Below are 24,294 nucleotides of genomic sequence, written 5' to 3' on the forward strand. Positions count from 1 at the left end.
TAATGAAAATGTGAGTAATAAGGTGATTGAGCTGTTGAAAACAGAACGAGTAAGCAGATTGTCAGGCGTCAAGCTGGAAAGCCATCATTGTAATGTATGTACTGAAGAAACATTTGTTGGGGTGGTGGTATTTTGTCTGTTTCTATTTCAGAACTTTTCATTTAAAGTGAGCAACTTTTTATTAGTGCATAAGGTGAACGAATAATTTAGAGACCTGCAAAGTAAGATGGCTGTGGTTGGTAATGCTCATATGTAAAGGAACATAAGCAGGGGCCATAATTGTATATATGAAGTGCAGGATTCGTTATAATTGTCATAGTGAATTAGTAAATACCATAATTTAAATTAATTAAAAAAAGGAAATCTATTTGAATGCATGAAATTGTATTGCAACATACAAATAGATATTGCAAATTTAATCCACAGTAAAGGAATATTGTAGGCAGAAAGAAAGCTTGGCTGATCAGTGTTGGGTCATGCGTGATGTTTGGTTCAGATAGTTCATTGCATTGTCAGGAATCTAATAACTTTTTGCAGTAATGGAATATATTCCTTGGCAGAATAATTTTTTGACGCTAACAATAAGTTGATCATGTATTTAATTGAGCATTACATATGTAAGTGGATATTCGTCCACCATAAAAATACAACGAAAATATATTGTACCAAGGGAAAATCTTCTCAACTCCATTACTATCAAAGATTACAACAGCAAAACTTGTCTCTGATTCTGGAACGAAGACAAGGGTGTCATTATGCTGTAGATGATGGTCTAGTACAAAGTTTCTCCAATTTCATTTGAGCCGGTTGCCTTTTATTCCAACTTCAGTGATCTTGTGGCCAGTTTTTAGAACTATGGTTGGAGTTCTCTCACCGTTTAGAAAGTGATCAACAAACCGAGGGAGTTTCTAGACATAAGAAAATGTAAGCAAGTTTATAAAGAAGGGTATATTATTCTGCTGGATGAAACTTGCCTACAAATGTTGGGCAGGAAATATCATTACCAAGGAACTTGGATATGCTGAGTCGAACGGTTGATAAAAGCATATTGAATTGGACAATTCTTGAGAGAAAGCTGGGCTCAGTGATGAGGAAACAATTTGTTGATGCAGCGATAAAAAGGTAGGATCTGCTAAGACGAAAGGATGATAGTGTAAGATATACTAAGTGGTACATATAGAATTTTAAGTTACAAAGGTAAATATAATTTGTGAACCTATACTGCTTTGCTGATGCAAAAGATTTGGTAGGGAAACTGTCCATCGGAGATAAACTTGTTTTTTCAGCTCACAGAAATGAATAATATCAAAAATTAGATCTCCAGCATGTCGAAGCAACAACATATCATGTTCTTTGGTAATGTTCTGGTGATAATATTCCAGCCACCCTTCTTCAAAGCAGTCATTTCTAACTGAGATGGTCCATCTGTGCAATCCATGTCTGAACGTGATCGTATTGTCATCATGTTGTCTGAGCAATATTTGAAATGCAAGAGGCAAAGGCTGTATGTTGCATAAAAAGGGAGCTCATGTTTAAACACAAATTGAAGAATAGACCTTAAGAAAGCTTTTCCAATGCAGACGAATATTATTACCTGTCCTCTGTTCTTGCATCTGATAAAAAAGCAATATGTTTGTGGAGCATTGCCTGTGATGTGAGACGAATCCACAGAAACAGTAGATGTTTCGGCCATGAAGGATCTATTGTTTAAGAAGCAAAAGTGAAAAATGTATGACTGATAGCAGTTGGTGAATGTAGTTGTATAAGTTTTAGCTATGAATGCATAACAAAAGACATTAGTAGGAAAAACCTGTTGGTGAAGTCAGGGAGAAATCTGCTCTTTGATGTGTTAAGTTAAGAAAGTAAATACATGCACATATAAAGAATGAAGGGAAGATGGAACAGGTTTATATATTTATACTACTAAGTAACGACTGTTTATTACAGCACAACAAATATAATAGGTTTGTGTTGGATCAATAGCTTAGGCGCTGAGGATGCTCATGCAATGACAAGTATACGTTATAATTGATAGTATATCCATTATATCTATTGAATAATTAATGGAGAACTAGATAACTTTAGAGTAAAATTGTGATTGTTATGTTCTGCTGTAACTAGAGAGCAACGAGCATGTAATTGAAATGTAAAGATTGAATAGGTGAAAAAAGGTAAATGGCAGTAAAATGTCTAGTCAGAAAATCAGCAGAACAAGACATAAAAGTTTTTTAATTTTAGCTGTAAGTTCCAAGAAAGGGAATCAAGCACTGGCAGCATAGTTCCCCTGGTAAAATAAAATACCAAATAAAATAAAGGTGAAAAGAAAGGGATCAAGCATAGGTAGCATGGCTTCTCCAGCAGAACAGAGTGCTGAACAAAATCTAATTGATAACAACGTGCAATAGTGCTAACTATTCGTCGTTATCAATACAAAAGTAAGTAACAGCAATCTAAATGAGCTTTGCCTTCTTCTTGGAGCTTTCAGTGGCACTGTGGGAACCACTATTGCTTTCATCAGCTAACAGCTCAAGTTTTTCAGTTAGACATTGTCTAGCCTTTGAAGCTGGTTTGGTTTCTTTAACAGGTGCAGATTCTGTAGTAAAATCAATTTTGTTAAGAAAGGCAAAATAGTAAGAAACAATGATAAATAAACATTTATTCAATTGTTTAATATAAGTAGAAGAAGAAAGGATTTTTTGAACTGGTGTTTATGAACAATTATTTCTGCTTTGAGAAGGAAATAAAGGCTTTGTTGATGGATTGGTACTGTACAAGATTACTGCTCAGTTGGCGATACCTGAAGTGTTGGTGGTAGCAGTGTCAGCCTGGAGATCGATTAATAAAGTATCACTTTTGCATTGAGTTGGCGATTGAACAACATTAGTATCGAGAACCTCAGAGTAGTAGATAATTGTATAACGCTGCTTTGCATCAGCCATTTGAGTTTGCACTGGTTTTATGTGCACCAGAAACCACTTTGACTCCAGCTCCTTATGGACAGCCTCAAGAGGGAGTTCAATGTTCTATGAAAAGAAAACATGGAGGAAAAAAATAAGGAAATGAATAAGGATTATATGCACAATAAGATGGCTACTGCAATAAGAATTAAATGAAAATAATAATAATTTGACAGTCATTTTTTTAAAGGAGAACATGCCTGCTTAAAATGGTCCATTATTTCAAAAGCAGTGAAGGTTAGCAGCTTTTCTGCTTGTTCTCCAAACACAGAAGCTGTGATGGCACCAGTATGATCACATAAATCGATATCAAAGCGACACCTATAGATGCATGTAAATTTCAGTGAGGTATGTCTATTAAGCAAAAGGTCAATAATGAGCAAGCGGAACTTATACGCTAATGTATTTTAAAGTAACTACCTGGGCTGAGCAGGATGCTTTTCTTTGCATGTATTACACATAAAAATAACTCCATCTGCAACAGCAGTACCCCGGCAGCATTTTTTACAGCTCATATACCAGTATTTCTGGAATATGTGCTGAAAAGAGAACCTTGCTTTAACCCATATATTCTAAAAGCCAACATTGAAAGGCACTGTTTTAACTCATATGTTAATATGTAAATGGATAGTCAAATGACAGATTAGAGGAAAAAGTGCTGAACCTTCTGTGATGGTCTGACATTTGAAATTAAAGTGATTTTCTGATCTGCTTTCACTGATATGTTAGGGTTATACCTAATATAGCTTTTTTCATCAATGATTGCTGCAAGTAGGTTGGTATTTCTCATCGCCCTGTGATAGACGAGATGGAAATAGTAATGGAAACAATTGATTATAGATGATCAATTGGTTACATGACATAAATAATTATTCAATACTAGTTCTTTAATTCTCTTGCTTCCTGTACAGGAGGGTCAACAAGGATCGCCGAATCAAACCATGTCGACAGCGCAACTCCTATAGGATTAAGAATGATGATACGTTGGCAAGGCTGGTGTATTAGTTTTTTCATGGAAATGGGAATTAAAACGAAGATGTACAGATGCAGAATTACCATTATAGTTGCTAACTTTCAGCCTGCGACATATGATGACAGGGTAGTTGTGTATGTCAGATAATATCTGTTGGCCTTCATTCTTGATGAAATCGTCCCACATGGAAAGCATGACAGTTTGCGATCTAAAACGAAGACAATAAGCAGCTGTTAAGATAGATAAGACATATAAAAAACAATGAAAATGGAGCTAAGTAAAAGTTTGAAGAGCAGTAGAAAGGGAAGGATACTGTTTATTGACAAGGACGAATTTCTGAACAACAGATTCTTTGAAATTTTTATTAATGATCCTGCTGTCCTGTGCTTCAATAACAATTCCAAGAACATCTGTCAAAGGGAAACGTTCTTGTAAAAGCTGTTCTAAGTCGAAATTCATGATATATGTGTAATATACTACATACATACCCACAGATTTATCCTTATGATCCATGTACTGTGCCAAGTCTGTGAATTGAGTGCAGTTAAATTTGACAGGCATTATATCTTCGTCATCAGCATCCTCTTCAATGACAGTTTTACTAGTGAGCATCCACTGTATTGTGAGTTCAGCTGTTTGATATTTTGGGTGGATTGGTCTAACCACAGCATTCGCTATTCTGTATTTTTTGTAGACCTGCAAGATTGGTCCGACCCTAGCAATGTCATGGTTGAAAATAAGGCCTTCAACTTTTGGTCCCTGTTGCATAAAGAAAAATGTTCAAGAATCAATCGGTTGTGAATACGAATAGAATATCAACAGAAATTTTAAATACAGAGGTTGTATCTATCTACCTCTGCATCAACAAAAATAAATTTTTGCTTCTTTGTTGGCGTCGACATTGATTGGGTAACTTGCTGTTTTTCCTGAACAATAACTTTGCATGACCAGTCTTGCATATCAGGTACAATTTCTTTTATGGATAAGAGCTTGTCCATGCTGAATGGAAAACAATAAAGGAAATATCTATGAAATGTGAGTATGAATAGAGAATTGCATTGCAGGTATTATAACAACTAAATAATAATCATGGAGAACAAACCTTAACTTTAAATAACTGTAACATGCAGTGCTAGTGTTCAGTTAGCTGAAGTATTTCCTGAAATACTACATTTCTAGTCTTGCAATCTATTTTTATACCATCAAAAGTTCCAGGCAGAATAAGAACTTTAAGTGCTGCAGAAGTTTTAACTCTAGATAAAGCAACATATAGTTGGCCGTGAGAAAAAACTGGTTCGCGAAGGTAGATTCCAACATAATCTAGTGTTTGCCCTTGGGATTTGTTGATTGTCAAGGCAAAACAAACACGAACAGGAAACTGTGTTCTTATAAATGGCAGGCCATTTTTGTCATCATCAGACACTTGTAAAGGAATTTTAGGGAGGAAAATTCTCTTTCCTTGATGCTGACCAAAAGCAATTTCTGCACAGATAGTATTCTGCCTCAGCTCTCTACAAATGAGTCGTGTACCATTGCACAATCCTTCTGTAGGGTTCAGGTTTCTTATAAGCATGATTGGACAATTTTCTTTGAGCAGTAGCTTGTGAGGAGGAAGGCCTTTTGGATTTTGAGAATTCAAGAAATCTTCATAGTCTCCTTGATGTCGTGGATCAACGGTTCTATCAGAACTGACATAGACATGAAGATTTCCCGAAAATCTTCTGATCATTAGGTCATTTATTTCATCCACTGAGCTATTTTTTGGAGCAAGGACACATCTATTGATCATACCATAAGGATCTTTTGAATACATAGTTAAATCCGGAAAAACAGATTGAAGCAACCTGTTTGTAAGAAAGCTGAGTAAGAATATATAAATATTCAACTACAGAGGAATGACCAGATAAAAGCAGGACTTGGAAGGGAAAATTCTTTAACCTGTTCAAAGATTCTTCTTTTTCAGTATAAGGAATGACCATCTCAGAAGGTAAAGTTATTTCACCATGCCTATCAACAGCTTCTCTTCCTTCTCCTATTCTCAATAGGAGTTCTGAGAATGCTGGATCTAAGATGGCTCGCATATTTTGTACCAGCTGGAGCTTTTGCATGGAAGACCACAAATGAGAGCTAGGAAGACTAGATTCTATAAGAACCTGTTTTGTAGCCTGTCTGATAACTGGCAAAGTTTGACGAAAATCGCCACCGAAAACAACTATTTTTCCTCCAAATGGATCGTCACAGTCCATTATATCTCTAAGCAAACCATCAAAGGCTTCAACAATTTCTCGTTTGGCCATTGAAGCCTCGTCCCACAAGATTAACCTTGATTGAAAAAGTAATCTTGCAATACTGCCCTGTTTACTAATCTGGCAGGTTTTATTTCTAGAAAAATCTAACGGTATGTTAAATCTAGAGTGGGCTGTTCTTCCTCCTGGAAGAATAGAGGCTGCGACACCTGACGTTGCAACCGCAATGGCAATGTGGCCTTGGGATCTCAAAGTAGCTAGAAGAGACCTATATAGGAAGGTCTTGCCAGTTCCTCCAGGGCCATCAATAAAAAAACTTTGGCCAACAGGAGAGAAAACTGACTGGAGAATTAAATCATAGGCATGCCGTTGTTCAACATTCAATCTAAAAGGCATTAGAAGATCCTCTGCCAGAACTTCAATATTCCTCTCACATTCAATTTCCTTTGTTAGCTGATCAGAGTGAACATCTGCTGAAGTGTTTACAGCTAAGTGGTAGTCAGCAAAGCTTTTACCCATTTGTTCGACCATTCTTTTAATTTCCTGTAGGACTTTATTTCTAATTTCTTCAGCCGTATAAAAACAAAGATGTTGGGATCGCTGGTAATCTGCAGAGAGATCTAGCTGAAATTTGTCCCAAAGAAACTTAGGATCCGCTGGAGCACAATGAACAAGAATAGTAGCAAATAACAGTCTCAAAGAGGATGGCATTTGGAAAACAACTGCTTCTTCAAGAGTCTCTTGTATATATGTATCAGACTGTAAAAGTCCAAGGGCCAAAGCAGCATCTCTAAAGCAATTCATTTTTTGGCCATTAATAGTTAACAGGTCATCAAATGACGTAGGTGCTCGAACATGAGTTAGCAGGAGTCTAAGGTAATATCTCTCTCCTTCACGAGGGCTGACCGTGACCAGCCTTCCAATGGCTTTTTTACGCTTTCTCTCAGTCCAAGTTTTAAATTTAAAAGACCAAACAAAATGTTCTGGAAATTCCCTATAAAAGCACTTCAACGTTTCAGCCTTTGCATTTGTTTTGTTCATCTTGAAGAACTCAGTTAACATGGTCTTTGAGAAATCAATTTTCCTCAGTAGCTGCAAAAGGTCTGAGTTTTTGTTGAAAGTGATAAGCTGCTGCCCAGGTAGGTGAACTTGGAGAGTATAGACAGCTGGAGTCATCTCGTTTAGCCTAAATTCAAAGATGCGCCAAAAAGCCTCAGGAGGTGAAATCCATCTTCCCTGCTGGAATTCTTTAATTTCATCGACATCAGGACGGGAATCATCAGATATAATTTTGAAACTGATAAGATCGTGTCCTTTAAAGACGTACTTGTATAAATATTTAACCAGCTTCAAAGTAGAACAGATTTCTACATTCATGTGGCAATCAAACAAGGCTAAAAGATAAGGATTATAAGGAATGATCCATCTATTGTCAAGTTCAAACCTGCGGACAGTTATCTTTCTGCCATTTTCCCTTCTCCTATAGTATGGATAGCTGTCTTCGGCATGAGTTGTGTGTTCACAGAAGTTTTTTGGATAATGATTTTTACAGCTACCATTTTTCATACAAGGGCTATTCCTGCCCATTTCCCCGCAAGGTCCATGAACCATGTGCTTAAGAACAAGAGAATACAAATGAGGGAACTGCTTAGGATCAGGGAGCTCAGCAGAAACTATTCTATCGTATGACTCAGGATTAAGCAGCTTGAATTGTGGTCTCAAGATTAATAACAAGTGAGCATGAGGAAAGCCACGTTTCTGGAATTCAATAACGTAAACGCATGCAGCGACCTCTCCAAAAATTTTTCTGTCTAAAAGTTCAGCCTTGAGCATTTCAAATTTTGCCCTGAATACTCTAGACAAAAGATCTGGCCTATCTTGAGGTTTTTCCTTAAATTGCAGATTATCTTGAATTTCTTTCCACATTGGATTACATGTCATGGTGAGAAAAATATCCGGCTTTCCATATTTTTGTACTAATGACATTGCATCAAGATATCTCCGCCTCATATCTCTTGGCCCACCGATAAAAGAAGCTGGTAATATCACTTTACGACCAACTTTTGAGCCTTCACTCTGACCAATGGAAACACTATCCAATACTCCTGCAAGGATTTCTGTTCGAACGTCATTTTGCCTCTTGCGCTGAAAATCCAGTCGAGACGTTTCAATTTTTACATAGGAATCAACAGAAAATTGCTGCAGCAATCTAAGAGTATGCAATAGCATGGATTCATCATTTTTCCTTATCTGGAACCTATAGCAGTAATACTCTCTAGCTGATACAGTATGTTCATCCTTCTTTCCATGATCAGCAGCTATAGGAAATGAAAAAATGGTACATGTAAACAAAAGTTTATTTTGATAATCGTGGAACTGGGAAATTATAAAAGCTAGGAGATGTACTTGCCTCTCTTTTCTAAATCCATAAGTTGGGCTGGTTCCTGTAAAGAAGAGGGATCAATGATAAACTCTTCATCACAGGAATGATCAGTTCGCTTTCTTTTATAGACTCGTTTAATTCCGTGGTGCCATCCAGATTCACCACGAGGAAATAAGAGAGGATACTGCAAAGGGTCATAACAAGCATAATAATGCTGGACCTTGTGAGCAGCATTTGAGTGGCTATAAACGAGAATATGCGCTTGCTTATTGACTGATTCATCATCATGTTCAGTCCATATAGCGGCAACTTGAGAAGTAGAAGGAAGATTATAGATACGCTGGTCAAGGCCAGGAAAACAGTTAAGCACAATATTATGCTTTTCAAGATCTGGAACATCCCTTAGATCCTTAAAGAATCTAGCATAAGGATTATGAGAAAGTATGTCCATCAGAAGCTTTAAAGTGCTCTGACGTAACTTATCAGAAGTAGCGACTCGCTTGGTCAATTCTTCATCGGTATCAAAAAAGTAGAGATGGATCCCACAAGGCTTATGATCAGGCTGTGACAAACTGTTTAGAAAATGATAAACCTGTCCCTGAACACGAAAGGTATACACTCCCATTGCATTCCTTGTCAATTCTGGGTCATACTTTGCAGCAAATGAGGTGAAGGACAAGTTATTGTTATAAGTACGAGACAATCTTCTAAAATGCTCGCATTCTTCATCATTTCCTATAAATAAACGCTTTAGAGCATAAGGCATTGCAGGAGCAACAATAGAAATTTCTCTTTGGGAACAACAAAAGCTAGGGGGTTCCAAATGAAATCTTTTAGCTCCACAATATTGACAATCAGGAGCATCAGGCAGCAATAAAGATTCTTTAGGAATTTCATCAATCTTAGATTTTTTTGAGCGACGGCATCTAGTAACTGGCCCTGCAGTTTAGGTTATGTGATGGGAACGATGTTGATAAGGAAAGCTCAAAGAAGTATAATATGAAGGGAATATGGGGAAAAAGTTCAGAAATAAGACAAACAAACAAAGGGCAACCTGATTGCCTCCTCCTTGTCAATATAACGTTTGAATGATCGCTTGTAGTAGCTGGAAGAGCAACAGCACAATCAGATGATTTGCTGGTCCCGTTTGTGTTGCCTGGCAAATGGTTGTATTATTCTAAGAAAGTAACTGTTTGCTCTTAAAGTGACAGGACATCTACAATTATACAATCATGAATTCTAATAAGCTGAAAATAGCACACAGGATTGTCTTAGATGGGGGTAATTAATTTTTTTTAAAAGGTAGAGGTTGAACACTGAAAGAAAGGAAAAAGAATTAGGAAAGTGAACGAATAATATGTATAGGCTGAGCAGGTCTAAAAGAATCAGTTTCGAATGTAACAGGAGAAGACACATCATGCTCACATAAGTGGTCTAAGGACGAAGTAGCAGAAGAGGTAAGGAATCTAAAATTTGACCTATCAATAGGTTTAAAGATGCTAGTCAAACCTTCAGCGGGAGGATGGCAGGATTGTTCATTTTCATTAAGGCCTGCAACTGTAGCTTGTGAAAAGGGGGATGCTGCTGCAGACAGATGACGGAGATGCTTCTGCTTAGAATAGTGGTTATGAGGTAAACAATGGGAAGGGAGAAGGTCGTTCTTTTTTCTTTTCTGAGAACGATTCTGCGCAGAACATTTCCTACAGGGGACTATGTTGCTGCACGAAGCTGCAGCAATGCAGAGATATAGATGGTCTTATATATATAGGAATAGCAGACAAAAGATGACGATATCAGGAGCGAAAAGGAAACATAGCGAAAAAGATTCCCAAGTGCTGCAATACCTGTACCGTGACAGATGTTCATAGATGGAAGATTGAATGCAGCAGAAGAAACAGGAAAAGATGCCAACACGGGAAAAACAATTAAAGAGCTAAATGGCTCCGGGGCAGACAGCTAGTCTAGGACCACGGCATTTATACCTTCTGGAACAAAATTACACTGTACTAAATGCGGGAAAATAGAAGAGGAAGCAGCTCCACTGGATAGGCACAGCGAGGCAGCTATAGCGGTAGACATATAGTTCAACGATTCTTCAGGCACAGCAGGATGATGATCAGCAATCTGATTGTGACCACCTGCTAGCTTATCATTACGAGCAGGAGCAAAATCAGAGAAACAAACACCAGTTTCAACATGCCCGAACGGGACCTTACGAAGATAAGAGCGCGATGGTTTCTCCTTTTTCTTAAGAAGCCTGGCCTCACGCCTCCGGCGTGAAAGGGCAGCCTTATCATCGGAAGACATTTCCGCGTAACGCTTGCGGCGCAAAGCATTTCTATCCATCTCACTAAAAGAGCTAAGAAGGAACAGGCCGAATATAATAAATTTGCGCGAACCGACAGTAAGTATAAAAGAACATAGCAGAATCCAAACTAAAGAAGACGACAAACGCGTGTGGTTCTAAAGTATGAAATAACCAGGAAGGGGGGAAAAACAGCCATATACATATTCGACGAAAATGGAGTTATAACTAAACAAAGACAACTATATACACAGTCTGACGTAATACACTATTAAATAACTCATCTTTATATCCTGAAGCTAATCTTCAAGATCTATCCCGTAGAAGAAAATGGTCAGTTGGAACCCCACATTTTTTACTCTATTGCAGGGCTTACTGCGAAGTTTATGACAGCAAAAGAGAACATACCAATTAGCAAAGATAGGTGGTATTCACCTGAGATGAATGAGGCATAAATGGCCAAGATAGGAAATGTACAGATAAGGCTATTTAAATCGAAGGTACAAGACAAATTCAAGATTTACAGATTGGGTTCTGAGTAAAAAATTAGAGGCATCTCTAATTGGGCAAATATCACTGCAAGACATTTCCACGTAATTCGTTCAGCGCACCGCATTTGTAGCCATCTCACTAAAACAGCTAAGAAGAAACAGTCCAAATATAATGGATTTGCGGGAAATTACAGTAAGTACAAAGGAACATAGCAGGATCAAAATTAAAGAAGACAACAAACGCACATTCTTGTAAATAATAGAATATAAAAAATTATATAATGAAACGATGATAACATGCATGGACAGCATCTACACTGCAAGAACGTAGCAAGGGAAAGCAATAAAGCAAGCATGCATATTGTGAAGAAGGCATGCATGTTGGGGAAAAGGCGTAAAGCGTGAAATGACCAGGAAGGCGAAAAAAACAGCGACCAACTGATGCAGGCACAAACAAACAAGCATCTAACCTGCAAGGGAATTTCTGCCAAAACACATAAGAGAAGATGAAGTCCATAGCAGGCTCCACGCAAGGATGAAAATGCGGCCAAATTCGACAAATAAGGACATCAAATAAAGCTGTGAAAGAGAAAACGACACCCACAGTAACATGAGATGCTAGAAAGGAAGGAAAAAGGCGGGATTTTTTTTCTTTGAAAAAAATGAGCTCACCACAAAAGCAGAGGCATATATCGACCAGCATTCATCAGCAGGGGAAGGGGGGAAAAAGAACAAAGTTAGTGGGAAAAATGAGCCAAGTTTCCATAGTTCATAAGCAACAATAGCAAAAAAGCATATAAACCGATAAATGAATGACTTACCGAGACAATATTGTTGGAGCAGGCGAATAGAAACGAAAGGCTCAAAAGAACAGACCAACAAGCAAAGGAAAGAAAGCCAAACCAAGCTATAACTGAAACAATAGAATGGAGGAGGGAAAATGGGAACCGAAAGCGTAAAGCAACTACAAAGCATGATAACATCTGAAAAATCCAGAATACAAAGAATGGAGCAGGTTCAATGGCAGTACGGAGAAGGACGTTGGAAAGTATCAGAGTCAAAGAAGAGAGGCCTCTTTGAAAGTCTGCACAGTGGCTAAGCATTCTTTTGACATATATAACCCAGCACAACAAAACTAAGTCAACTCACAAAAAAAGATTGTAAATAAACATGTAAATCAAGGGTAAATAGGTAATTCATGAGCTGTCACATTGATTGAAAACCAAAAATCTGACATTAGGTAAAAGTGAAAGGAGAGTTAATCTCACAAAAAACCTGACATTAGGTAAAATTGAAAGGAAAATTGCATCATTATCACCACTATCGGTCCATCATTATTTATCACCACTATCGGTCCATTGCTCGGTTCCATGCAAGCGGTAAAAAAAAATTTTTTATAGGCAGAAGTCCATTTTTTCGGCTCCATACAAGCAGTCAAAACACAACCCATTCATTCAAAACGCACCCAACACCACAAAAGCAAGCATTGAGCACGTGGAGGAGGACGACAACATTTCCACCCATCATAAAGCGACACATCAGCACCACACAGAAGACGATTTGGCAACTTTCCTAAGCACTTAGACTATATATGGTTGATGATCACCAATCAGCACATATCATCTATTGCGAGTTGGTATTTTCAAAGGCCTACAAGTGGATAACTCAATATGGTTTCTAATGGATATAAATCATCCGTGGTGCATACATCCAATAACCAACCCCCACTTGAGGGAGCCGCCTCAATGACTCAAATGTTATAGTTCCAATGAACTTCGACAATTTTAAGTAGTGGGGTCAAAATGGATAATTATGGAGGGTTTGGACGGGTCATAATTGAGTAATAAATATAATTGGATCAACTTATTTATACTTATTTAATAAATAGGTCAAAATGAGTCAGCCCATTTATATCTATTTAGGAAATGGATATAGATACATATTCAATTATCCATTTATGACTCACTTGAAATTTTATTTATTTTTTCTTATTTTTTGCACGTTGTTTAACAAGAAATAATGATATTTTTTTAATATTAGATTGGTAAAAAATTCAAATTTGTCCACTTAACATCCACTAAAAATTAAATTTAAATGCATATTTATTTTTAAATTGATATAAATTGATGAACCAAATCAACTCACTATCCATCAATTAAATGGGCTTAATTGTATATTCATTTTGTATATTCATTTAGACCCATTTAAAGTTCATTACAGACCCAAGTCCACTTATTAGTAAGCGGGTTTCAGCGGATCAATATAATTGGATTGTGATTAATACCTCTAATTTTGAGTATTTCAGATAAAATAAAATAAAGTTTAACCCTTTAATGGTTTTTTGAAGGGAAAAATAAGGAAGAAATTGTTTATTGCAACTCTCCCTCTGGTCGCATGCCCCAAAAGGAGGGAAAAGAAAAGGGATAATTGCAGAAACCTCCCCTGACTTTTATAGTAATAGCATGGACCTCCCCTATCAATTTTGAAATAGCACTGACCTCCCCTATCAAAAGTTGGAGGCAATTTAATAGGCAAAAGTGGGTCAATTTACTAAAGTACCCCTGACATGATTTAATTTTACCAAATGAATATGATGAATACTTTCATCAAACCCAACAAAACATTTGTTAATAAAAATTACACTAAATTAACTATTTCTGCATAGTTTAACTAAATAACTAAATAACTAATAATCTAATTAATTAATAACTAATTATCTAATTAACTATTAACTAATTAACTAATTATCTAATTGTTAATAGTTATTAACTAATCAAACTATTTCTGCATAGTTAAACTAATTAACTATTAACTAATTATTTAATTAACTATTAACTAATTAACTAATTATCTAATTAATTAATTAACTAATTTCTATTTATCTAATTAACTAATTAACTAAAGCTGTTGTCTGTCCAAAACTAATAAACTATTTGCATGTTAAACTAATTAACTAATTAACTGCTTAACTAATTAACTACCTAATTATCTAATTAATTAATTAACTAATTTTTGTTTATCTAATTAACTAATTAACTAAAGTTGTTGTCTATCCGAAACTAACAAACTATTTGCATGTTAAACTAATTAACTAATTAACTGCTTAACTAATTAATTAATTAACTAAAGCTGTTGTCTATCCGAAACTAATAAACTATTTGCATGTTAAACTAATTAACTAATTAACTGCTTAACTAATTAACTAACTAATTAACTAATTTCTGTTTATCTAATTAACTAATTAACTAATTAACTAATTAATTAATTAACTAAAACTGTTGTCTATCCGAAACTAACAAACTATTTGCATGTTAAACTAATTAACTAATTAACTAACTAACTAATTAACAAACTATTTGCATGTTAAACTATATGCAGTACGCATTATCTATTTAAAGTATCGGCTCTTTATGGGTATTTTACTTTCAAACATTTAATTTATGATAAAAACATCAATGTTTGTAAGTAAAATTCAAAAAATGTTACAGTAATATCAATATTCTTACTTTCAAACATTTAATTTATGGTCCTATGCCCCTCCCTTTTTGTAAGAATATTACTGTAACACTTTTTGAATTTTACTTACAAACATTGATATTTTTATCATAAATTAAATTTTTGAAAGTAAAATACCTATAAAGAGCCGATACTTTAAATAGGTAATGCGTACTGCATATAGTTTAACATGCAAATAGTTTGTTAATTAGTTAGTTAGTTAATTAGTTAATTAGTTTAACATGCAAATAGTTTGTTAGTTTCGGACAGACAACAACTTTAGTTAATTAGTTAATTAATTAATTAGATAATTAGTTAATAGTTAATTAGATAATTAGTTAATAGTTAATTAGTTTAACTATTAACTAATTAGATAATTAGTTAAGCAATTGTCAAGCAAATAATAATTGTCAAGCAAGTAAGGGCAAAATTGGAAGAAAATTCTTATCTCACTTCTACAAAAGCTGTCAAGGAGGTTTCTGCAACGAATTGTTACTGTTCAAGGGAGGTAAATGCAATTTCTAAACCTAGAGGGGAGGTCAGTGCAAATGTCAGAAATCTCAGGGGAGGTTTCTGCAATTATCCCAAAAGAAAAAGCCTTGGCTGCTGAAGCAAAAATCTCCCACTACGTGAATGCCGGCACTTCCATGAATGACAATATGGAGCAATATTGTCAAATTGTGTAGACCTGCAGGGACAGCTATCTTTGTTAAATTATTCGTGAAAGAATTCAGCTGCCGACTTGTAATTATCACAAGAATTAATCTCAGCTAAGAAAAACTCTAGAATGAAGCATTCGGATTGAGTCAATGAGTAGTGAGGAGATCATAGAGGGAACCGGAGGAGTGGCACGAGGGGCCACCTGTCCTATTTCCCCACGATTGGGGCAAGCAGCAACCGTCCGAAAGATTGACAGCCATGTTTTGGCCTATGTATATATAAGTCCTAAATTACATATATACATCGATTTTGACACCATATTTGAATTTCACAAAATTTTATTTTATATTTATAAGTTATTAAAAGTAAGTTACATCCCATGAAAAATGAAGCAAAATCGACTCAAACAGCAATCGTTTGAGTCCCTAGTCCTCCACAGTTCTATAAGTTCAGATTTTTATCCCTTAGAAAATTGAAAAATTTTAAAAATATTCTTTACAAGTTTAGATATTTGCCCATGCAAAAATTAAAAATATCTTATATTACATACTCGAATGCAAAATATTAAAATTTGCATCGTCAAAGTAAACTTTCTAGTTCCGTTTATGATAGGGAATTAGGGATGAGAAAGCCAAGAAGGGGCGGTGGATATGGATTCAAGTTCAGAGGGTGGCCCCCTAACATAACCAAATAGTCAATTTTTGGATACCCTCTAGACAAAAAATTTTGTGTAAAGCAAGTCAGTTAATTAGCAGAGGCAGCTCAATCCTTAACTATGTTATAATGTTACTCTTTAATTCTTAGACAATTTGCAAAATTTAAGAAGTTACAAGTTAGAACAATCTTATTGTATAATCTGATATAGTGAATGCAACGAGAAAGTATTTCGTCGTATTTAACTAGGGATGTAAACAAGTTTAATCAAGTCAAACACTCTACTGTTCAAATTTATTTAATTATTTTAACAAGTTTAAAATTTTAACAAATTCAAAATTTTGTTCAACCTTGGTTTATTTATTTACTGAATCAAGTTTGACCGAGTTTTTTTTTATCGAGTTTGAATGTTTGTCAAATATAAAACGCTGTTTATCCTTGGTTTAATTAGTTGGTAAATCAAATTTGAATGAATTGTTACCAAACCAAATTCAATAAACCAAATTCAATTCGAGTATCAAATAGTTTAGTTCATCTTTCAGTCCTACTTTAAACTTATATATATCTCCAATTTGAGGGCTAGAATGAAATTTTCTAAGTATTACTGGGATTATTTCATGACATGATAAAAAATTTCACGAACATAAGGTAGTTTTCTTAAGAAGATTTTTTTTTTTTGGTAAACAACAAAAAAGTCCTAGGGTATAGCTATCTTACAGAAAACTCTCTATGGTTTCAAATCATATGTGTTGATATCTCATGGTTTGAAGTAATTTGAACATTGACGGAAATCGTTAAAAAAAACGATTTTGAGTGAAATGACAGAAATGTCCATATAATATAAGCAAAAATAGCCTAAAACAACCGATTTTTGATCTATTAGTTTCATTCACTAATAATATAAACAAAAAACATCGATTTCTACAAGTTTAGAGCAAATTTGAAAAAGAATCATGGTTGTTTTATTAAAGTATGAGGGACAAAATTGGTATTTCAGATCAAAATTTGCCTTAAAAAACTATTTTTTGAAAGAACCACGCGCATTTCCTGCTCGTTTACATCACACGCGTTGAATTTAACGATTTCCTTTGATTTTTCACTTTACTTCAAACCATAAGGTACCGATGTGTATGATTTGAAATCATAGGGTGTTATTCTATAAAATAGCTATACTATAGAGGGCTTTTTTGTTGTTTACCCTTTTTTTTTAATTTGCTGCACTTAGGACAGCAGATAAGAACAAAAAAGAAAAAAGAAAAAGAAAAAGGTGACCAACTATTATAACCATTAATATTACAACTCACCCCTGAATTGCAACATTATGCAAAAAAAAAAAAAAAAAAATTGTGTGTTGAAAGAATGGATGAACGCATTTCAGAATGGATAAGCCGGTGTTTCTTATGTCTAACGGCAAATTACCCCCAACCTTCCTAATTTCTCAATAGTCAAATTTCTCAACAGAACACTTCTCTTCCCTGTGAATGACATGATTAAGAATCTTCTGCTCTCTGGGAGTCATATGCTCTGTATGTCTCTGTGTGTGTAGATTAAACAACAATTGTCATGCTTGTGAAGTACTCTGGTGTAATGCATCCTAAACAGAAGCTCTAGGGTGACCCTTTCTATATGAAAAACACGAGGAGCAGAGAGTGTTGTTATGGCTTTAAATTAGAGACAATACGTAAGGGAAGGATATTTCTCCAGGGCTTATCCTCATATCTTGAGTTCATGTTGCAGGTTCGTGGATGGAAATTTGTTATCATCTTCCTCTTCTAGTTGACAATTGATTGTTGACAAATAAAATGAACAATTTCCACAGTCGGTTAAATGTCAACTTACAATGCATGACTAGTTGATTATGAATCTTTTTGCAGAGCATATTAGGTCTTTTAAAATCGATGTATGCCCTGGTTACTTTGGAATTTGGAAGATGACTCAGATTTCCACCTTTCAATAGAAAATGCTGGATTTGAGGGGAACTGAGACCACTTGCACTTTTCTTGGTCAGCTCCATTGGCGTTCCTGATGGTTTGTTGAGCCCGATTGCTTTCAATTGGATTGAAGCAAACTCTTGGTCCTATACTCAACACTAGCTTCTTGTATGTGATAATATTTGCACGTACTGAAGAGAAATTGGAACATCTCTATTTTGTAGTACCCGCCAATATGTTAGAATTTAGAGCTTAAACTACTAAAACAATATTTAGAACTGCAAAAAAAAAAAAAAAAAAAATAGTTTACTAAGACTTGTATTGAGAGTTGAAAAACGATTTTAGATTTCTCATTAAATATCTCTCTATTAATCGAAAGTGTAAGTAATAAGTCTACACAAATTTTTCGTGACAAACCTCAACACACTATCCAAATCTCTCCTAACAAATCTCAACATAATATTTAGAACAAAAAACAAACTTGAACTAGTCAAAAACAACAAGTGTGGAACAACTCTAAGAACTTGACTTAGTCAATTACTAATTTATTTTAATTTAGTGCTAAAATATCTGTAGAACAGTCACATATCTCAATACAATAAATTCAGTCATTAAATAAACTTCACTTGGATTAAATGAATGAAGTCCTTGTAATCTGATTATTTGAAATATGCATCGTGTATTGTGTATATTATATTTGCAATATTCAGTTAAATAAACTTTTCTTTAGTTTTTCACACCCTTTGTGTGGGAATCTCACTCGTACTATTCTAATTATTGTTGTCCTAGCTTTAACATGTGAAGACCCTACCAAAAGCCAAGGAAAAAAAAAAACAACAAACAAAAAAAATGTACGGCTAGAATATAATTAATAATTCTTTCAGTGAATACTAGGAAATTTCGTTTTGGAAAAAATGAAAGATAAGTAATGGATTCGGTGCTTTGTAACTCTTACCTGTTGAATGTTGACCATCTCTGGCTGCAAAAAGTAGTCCAACTATTCAACCAAAGCATTTTACCTCCATCTGTTAAGAGTTTCCCTGAAGATGGCTGAAGCTGTACTCAGTTTTGTTAGTGTAATCTTGAATAAGATACTTCCGCTTACTGCCGACGAGATCAGCCGGGTATGGGGTGTAAAGAAAGACCTTCAGAAGCTTGCCAAGAAAGTAGAGATGGTGGAAGCTTTGATTTTTGATGCTAAATGCAAGAAATCAACAAGCAAAGCCGTGCAGCTTTGGCTGAAAAGGCTCCAGTCCGTAGCACGTGATGCTGAGATCGTGTTGGATGACTTCGGATATGAAGTTTTGCAGCAGAAGGTTGAGAATCGGAAGCGCGACAAGGTACGCAACTTCTTTTCTTCCTCAAATCCTATTTCCTTTCATCTAGAGATGGCTAACAAGATCAAGAATGTTAGCGCATCTCTAGAGGAAGCTTACAGAGAAGCAAATCAGATAGGGCTTCATCCAGTTCAGCTAACCATGACATCTGCTGATCACAAAGAGGATCGGTCGACTGATCCTTTTATGGATGAGTCGGAAATGATGGGAAGGGAAGTTGAGAAATCTCATGTTGTAAGGATGTTAATTAGCTCAGACTATAAGAAGGATTTACCTGTCATGTCAATAGTTGGTTTGGGTGGCCAGGGAAAAACAACCCTTGCACAGCTGGTGCTAAAAAATGGGAGTGTAGTGAAGCATTTTGATGAAACAATATGGATTTGTGTGTCTGATGATTTCAAAGTGGAAAGGCTGTTGAATGAGATGCTTCAATCCCTCGGGAAAAAGAATGCTGAGACGACAAACAGGGAAGCATTGGTGAGGAGGCTTCAAGAAAATTTGCAAGGAAAAAGTTGCTTGCTTGTGCTTGATGATGTTTGGAATGACAATCGAGAGAAATGGGATCGCACGAGGAAATGTTTGTTGGCAATAGGGGGTGCTCTAGGAAGCAAAATATTGGCTACCACACGTAGTGATGAGGTAGCCTCAGCAATGCAAACATCTGGTTTGTATCATCTAGAGATCCTCTCAGATGATTATAGCTGGATGTTGTTTGAAAAACTAGCTTTTGCAGACGGTGGTGCAAGAAAGACTCTAGATCTAGTGGACATTGGCAGAAGGATACTGAAAAAGTGTGGTGATGTGCCACTAGCGATCAAAGTGATTGAGGGTCTATTGTACTCTAAAAAGGATGCCTCAGAATGGTTGACGATTGAGAAAAGTGAAATATGGAATAAGTCAAGCAATATTGCAAATGGAGTCTTTTCTGTCCTGAAGCTGAGTTATGAAAACTTACCTTCATTGTCAATGAAACAATGCTTTGCAAGTTGTTCCATTTTCCTGAAGGACACTGTCATGGAAAAAGAAAGCTTGATACAGATTTGGATGATCCAGGGATTGATTAATGATGCCAAGGGAGGAGCTCATTTGCAAATGGAGGATATAGGCAGTGACTATTTCAACATATTATTTCGGAGTTCTTGGTTGCAAGCTACTTTTGGGAATTCCATTAACAAAATCAAGTTCTGCCGGATGCACGACCTTGTGCATGATCTTTCATTGCAAGTGTCAAATAACTGTTGCTTAAATACAGAGGATGGCATGGAAGTCAGTCATGATGATGAAGTTATGCATTTGACCATCATTCTGAGTCAAGGGAAGATGCTAAAGAATATCAAAGGGATTCCTCCAAATTGGCAGACGTTTTATCTTGTGGGTGATGGCATGCTCGAAGACATCTCCAAAACGTCTAGACACCTTTGTGTATTAAAAGTAGACTGCACGAATGGTACTCATCTCTCGAATGCAGTAGGTGATATGAAACATTTAAGACATCTTGATATCAGCAAAACCCGTGTCACTGCTCTACCAGATTCCATCACAAAGCTCTACAATTTGATAACCTTGAAAGTATTTTGCGTGAAGGAGATACCTAAGAAGTTTAGCAATTTAATTAACTTGAGGCATTTCCAGTTTTTATTTGGTGCTGCTTTGGTCCAATCATGTTTGTTCCCTGGAACTGGGCAGTTGTCTAATCTTCAGACATTGCCCTACTTTGTGGTAAGCCAAGCCAAGGGATGTCAACTTGAGGAGTTGGAACACTTGAGCAACCTCTGAGGCGAGTTAGAAATATTTGGACTGGAGAATGTGAGCAGCTTTGAATCAGCAGCAAAAGCAAATTTGTCCAAAAAATAAGACTTTCATGGGATGACACGAAAGAACATTGTGACGACAACAATATCAATAGTGTCATGAAAGGTCTCCAACCTCACCCAAACTTGAAAAGTTTAGGTATTAGGGGTTTCAAAGGTTCAAGGTTTCCATTGTGGATGGTAGCAAAGGATCACTTGATGGTACTTCGGAATCTGGTACACCTCAGGTTGGAGAAATTGGGTAAGTGTGAACAAGTACTACCACTGGGGGGACTTGTTTTGTCTCGAGTCCTTAGAGATGGTGTCCTTACACAATGTGAAACGCATTGGGGCTGAATTCTACGGTCTTGAACATCTCGATAGTGCCAGGAGCAGTAGTAGAGAGGCGAAACCAATCAATCTGTTTCCAAAACTATCGCGTTTTGTGTTGGAGGACATGGAAAGTCTAGAGGAGTGGTCAAATGCAATGGTTCCCTCGAATTCTTCCTCATCAATTAAGGTATTCCCTAATCTCCAGTACTTGGCAATCGAAAGGCTCCCCAGTTTGGCTGTTTTACCAGGTATGGAGAACTTGACATCTCTTGAGGAGTTAGAGATACGAAGATGCGGAATTGTGGCATGTATAAGGAATTTGAATAGCCTTACATCTCTTGAATCCTCATCCTTAGAAAAATGCCCTGCTTTAGATTAGAAGACTGCCCTGCAATCCCTACATACTCTAAACATCTCAAGATGTGATAAGTTGAATACTTCATTGAGTAATAATCTTGAGAAGTTCACATTGCTCGAGCGGTTGACGATCTTTTCTGACGACCCTGGTTGTTGGGCAAAGGGTCTACAATATCTTGCCAACCTCTGCGAGTTGGAACTCGGTGGCTTCTCTGACAACCTTGATTATTTCCCGTGGCCAGACTCCATCACCAAGGATGATGGTGATTCTGCAAAACAACATTTCTTCTCTCTGGAAAAACTTGAATTGTTTGGATGGCCAAAAATCACGTCTCTTCCAGACCAAATTCAGCATCACTCTACCTTGACAATTCTAGAGATACGGGAGTTTGAGGGGTTGGAAGTTCTTCCAAAGTGGATAGGTAGCCTTCAAAATCTTCGAGAAGTGTGCGTTGGCAATTGCACTAACCTCAAACAATTGCCCTCTGCAGAAGCAATACAACACCTCACCAGTTTAAATCTACTGTATATCGCCGACTGTCCTCTTTTAGCAGAGAGATGCACCAAAGGAAGTGGCGAAAAGTGGCCCAAGATTGCATGTATTCCCCTTATTGATACTGATTGAACAAAGTTTGACTCGTTTCACATTAGGGAAACAAACCGCCCTGTAAGTTAATTTTTCCAATGTTTTATCCTACTTATTCTGTTTTCTCAAGCTGCCTTATTGATACCAGATGTCTGCTGATTGTCTTATTCTGATTCTTGGACACGATTCAGAAAATTTAACATAGATTATAAGTATTAATAAACTTATTTTTTTTAAAAATAAAACGATTCATTACATCATCTAAAAAACTTCAATGCACCAGGTTTTTAGTAGTGGACTATGAAAATTTACTTTTTTTTTTTTTTTTTGGGTGAGCCCTGCCATCGAATTGGTAGAATAGACATGAGCATGTTTTTTAAAAGAAAAATTACAAATGATTAGGAATTGAATAAAACTTTCCTTTTCAAGTATCCCAAGTATAGGTATTTTCCCTGAGCCAAAGGAGGCTTTTCCAGTGTTGCAACTGCATTTGATCCTAAACAACTTATCTACTTGACCCTTTGTCATTCAGTCTCGACTCTGGGGATTCTTTATTAGAAGCAGTTGCTCACAATTTCAAACAAGGTTGTAGCTAAATGCTTAGAAATACTTTTGTTCTCTGTTATGTAATCAACCTTATTGGCATTTTCGGGCCAACAAAATCTAACATCTCTGACCTGCTCCTTTATGAACAACGCATAATTGAGCTGCAGTCACTTAGCGTGATTTTGTTTTTGGCATTTAATAGCTTGCTAAGCTAATTCTTACACGTTCTACTATTTTCCCTTTCCTGATTCAGCAAATGACTGCCTATTTGTTGAGCTCATGTCTGTTATGCTGCAGGGACAACAAGCTTTCCTCACCAAGACCGACCAAAGTATTTCCATGAGGACACCTGAGTTACAGCTTTACAGTGTTATATGCAACCAGACAACTCATTTTACGGTGTTAAGTGTCCTTGAGTGCCCTGTTGTGTTAGATTGAGAATCAGCATCCGTCCAGTTATGAATGACTGAGTGCCTGTGAATCGACGATGGTGCAGCAGAGCTTGCATGCGGTGAGCTGAGGCCAGATGGACATTTTGGGGGATTTTGATGAAACCTGTTCTAACTATGTTGAACAGCATGGTTATTACCTCTTGTAAAATTTCCAAGTCTTGCTTTCAGAACTAGCTATTACCAACTTTATTTATTCTGATTTTGCGAGGAACTTGATAAAGATTGTTGAACAAGTACATGGAGGACCTGTTGTGCACTTGTACTGGGACCAACAGTTATGCAAATGATGAAACTATACAACGGCATGTATATATGCAAACAATAGAATTATATTGAGATCCAATAAGGCTAGCGGATTGCATTTGAACAAGAATAATGCTTGAAACAGTTGTTAAGAGAAGATCTTTCATTTGTCAAAATGAACTACTCTGGTAATTTACAGACACATGCCACAGCGCACACACGAAGGGCTGAGGACTGCTTTGGATCCCTATTTCTAATTCAGAATTTCTAGTGTAATGATGCCAATGGGCTTCATGTGAGATTCCAAAAGTAGTCGTAAGAAATGAGAAGGTTCTTGATTCCCCTGTAAGGTTCTAATTACTGTTCATGGATAAAAAAACGACACATTAATATTTAATCAAATGTATGAATGCTATTTAGTTTGGGTGCATAAGAAACTCTCTATCTCTTTGAACAAATCTAACCGTAATAGTGTATACACTGTCAGTGTATATAGGATTTAATCTTACTTAAATCTTCACCTGTTGATCATTTTAAGTTTCAAATACCAACTAA

The 24,294-nt window shown here is 36.2% G+C and overlaps 3 protein-coding genes across 3 annotated transcripts; 2 read left to right on the forward strand and 1 right to left on the reverse strand.

The window, feature by feature from the left end:
* Positions 1-5,062: 5,062 nt before the first annotated feature.
* On the reverse strand, positions 5,063-10,905 carry LOC113776829. The gene is made up of 5 exons (XM_027321885.1): positions 10,542-10,905; positions 9,614-9,715; positions 8,587-9,498; positions 5,869-8,494; positions 5,063-5,774 (listed from the first exon to the last, which is right to left on the reverse strand). Exons 1-5 carry the CDS (start codon positions 10,903-10,905, stop codon positions 5,063-5,065), a joined length of 4,716 nt encoding a protein of 1,571 aa, XP_027177686.1.
* Positions 10,906-19,068: 8,163 nt separating this feature from the next.
* On the forward strand, positions 19,069-23,732 carry LOC113777562 (putative disease resistance protein RGA3). Its single transcript, XM_027322685.1, has 2 exons — positions 19,069-22,579; positions 23,342-23,732. Exon 1 carries the CDS (start codon positions 19,142-19,144, stop codon positions 21,206-21,208), a length of 2,067 nt encoding a protein of 688 aa, XP_027178486.1. The 5' UTR covers positions 19,069-19,141; the 3' UTR covers positions 21,209-22,579; positions 23,342-23,732.
* On the forward strand, positions 21,542-22,537 carry LOC113776830 (putative disease resistance protein RGA1). The gene is made up of 2 exons (XM_027321887.1): positions 21,542-21,859; positions 22,019-22,537. Exons 1-2 carry the CDS (start codon positions 21,542-21,544, stop codon positions 22,535-22,537), a joined length of 837 nt encoding a protein of 278 aa, XP_027177688.1.
* Positions 23,733-24,294: the final 562 nt, after the last annotated feature.

Source organism: Coffea eugenioides, chromosome 7 (genome assembly GCF_003713205.1).
Source record: "Coffea eugenioides isolate CCC68of chromosome 7, Ceug_1.0, whole genome shotgun sequence".
In the NCBI taxonomy this organism is placed as follows: domain Eukaryota; kingdom Viridiplantae; phylum Streptophyta; class Magnoliopsida; order Gentianales; family Rubiaceae; genus Coffea; species Coffea eugenioides.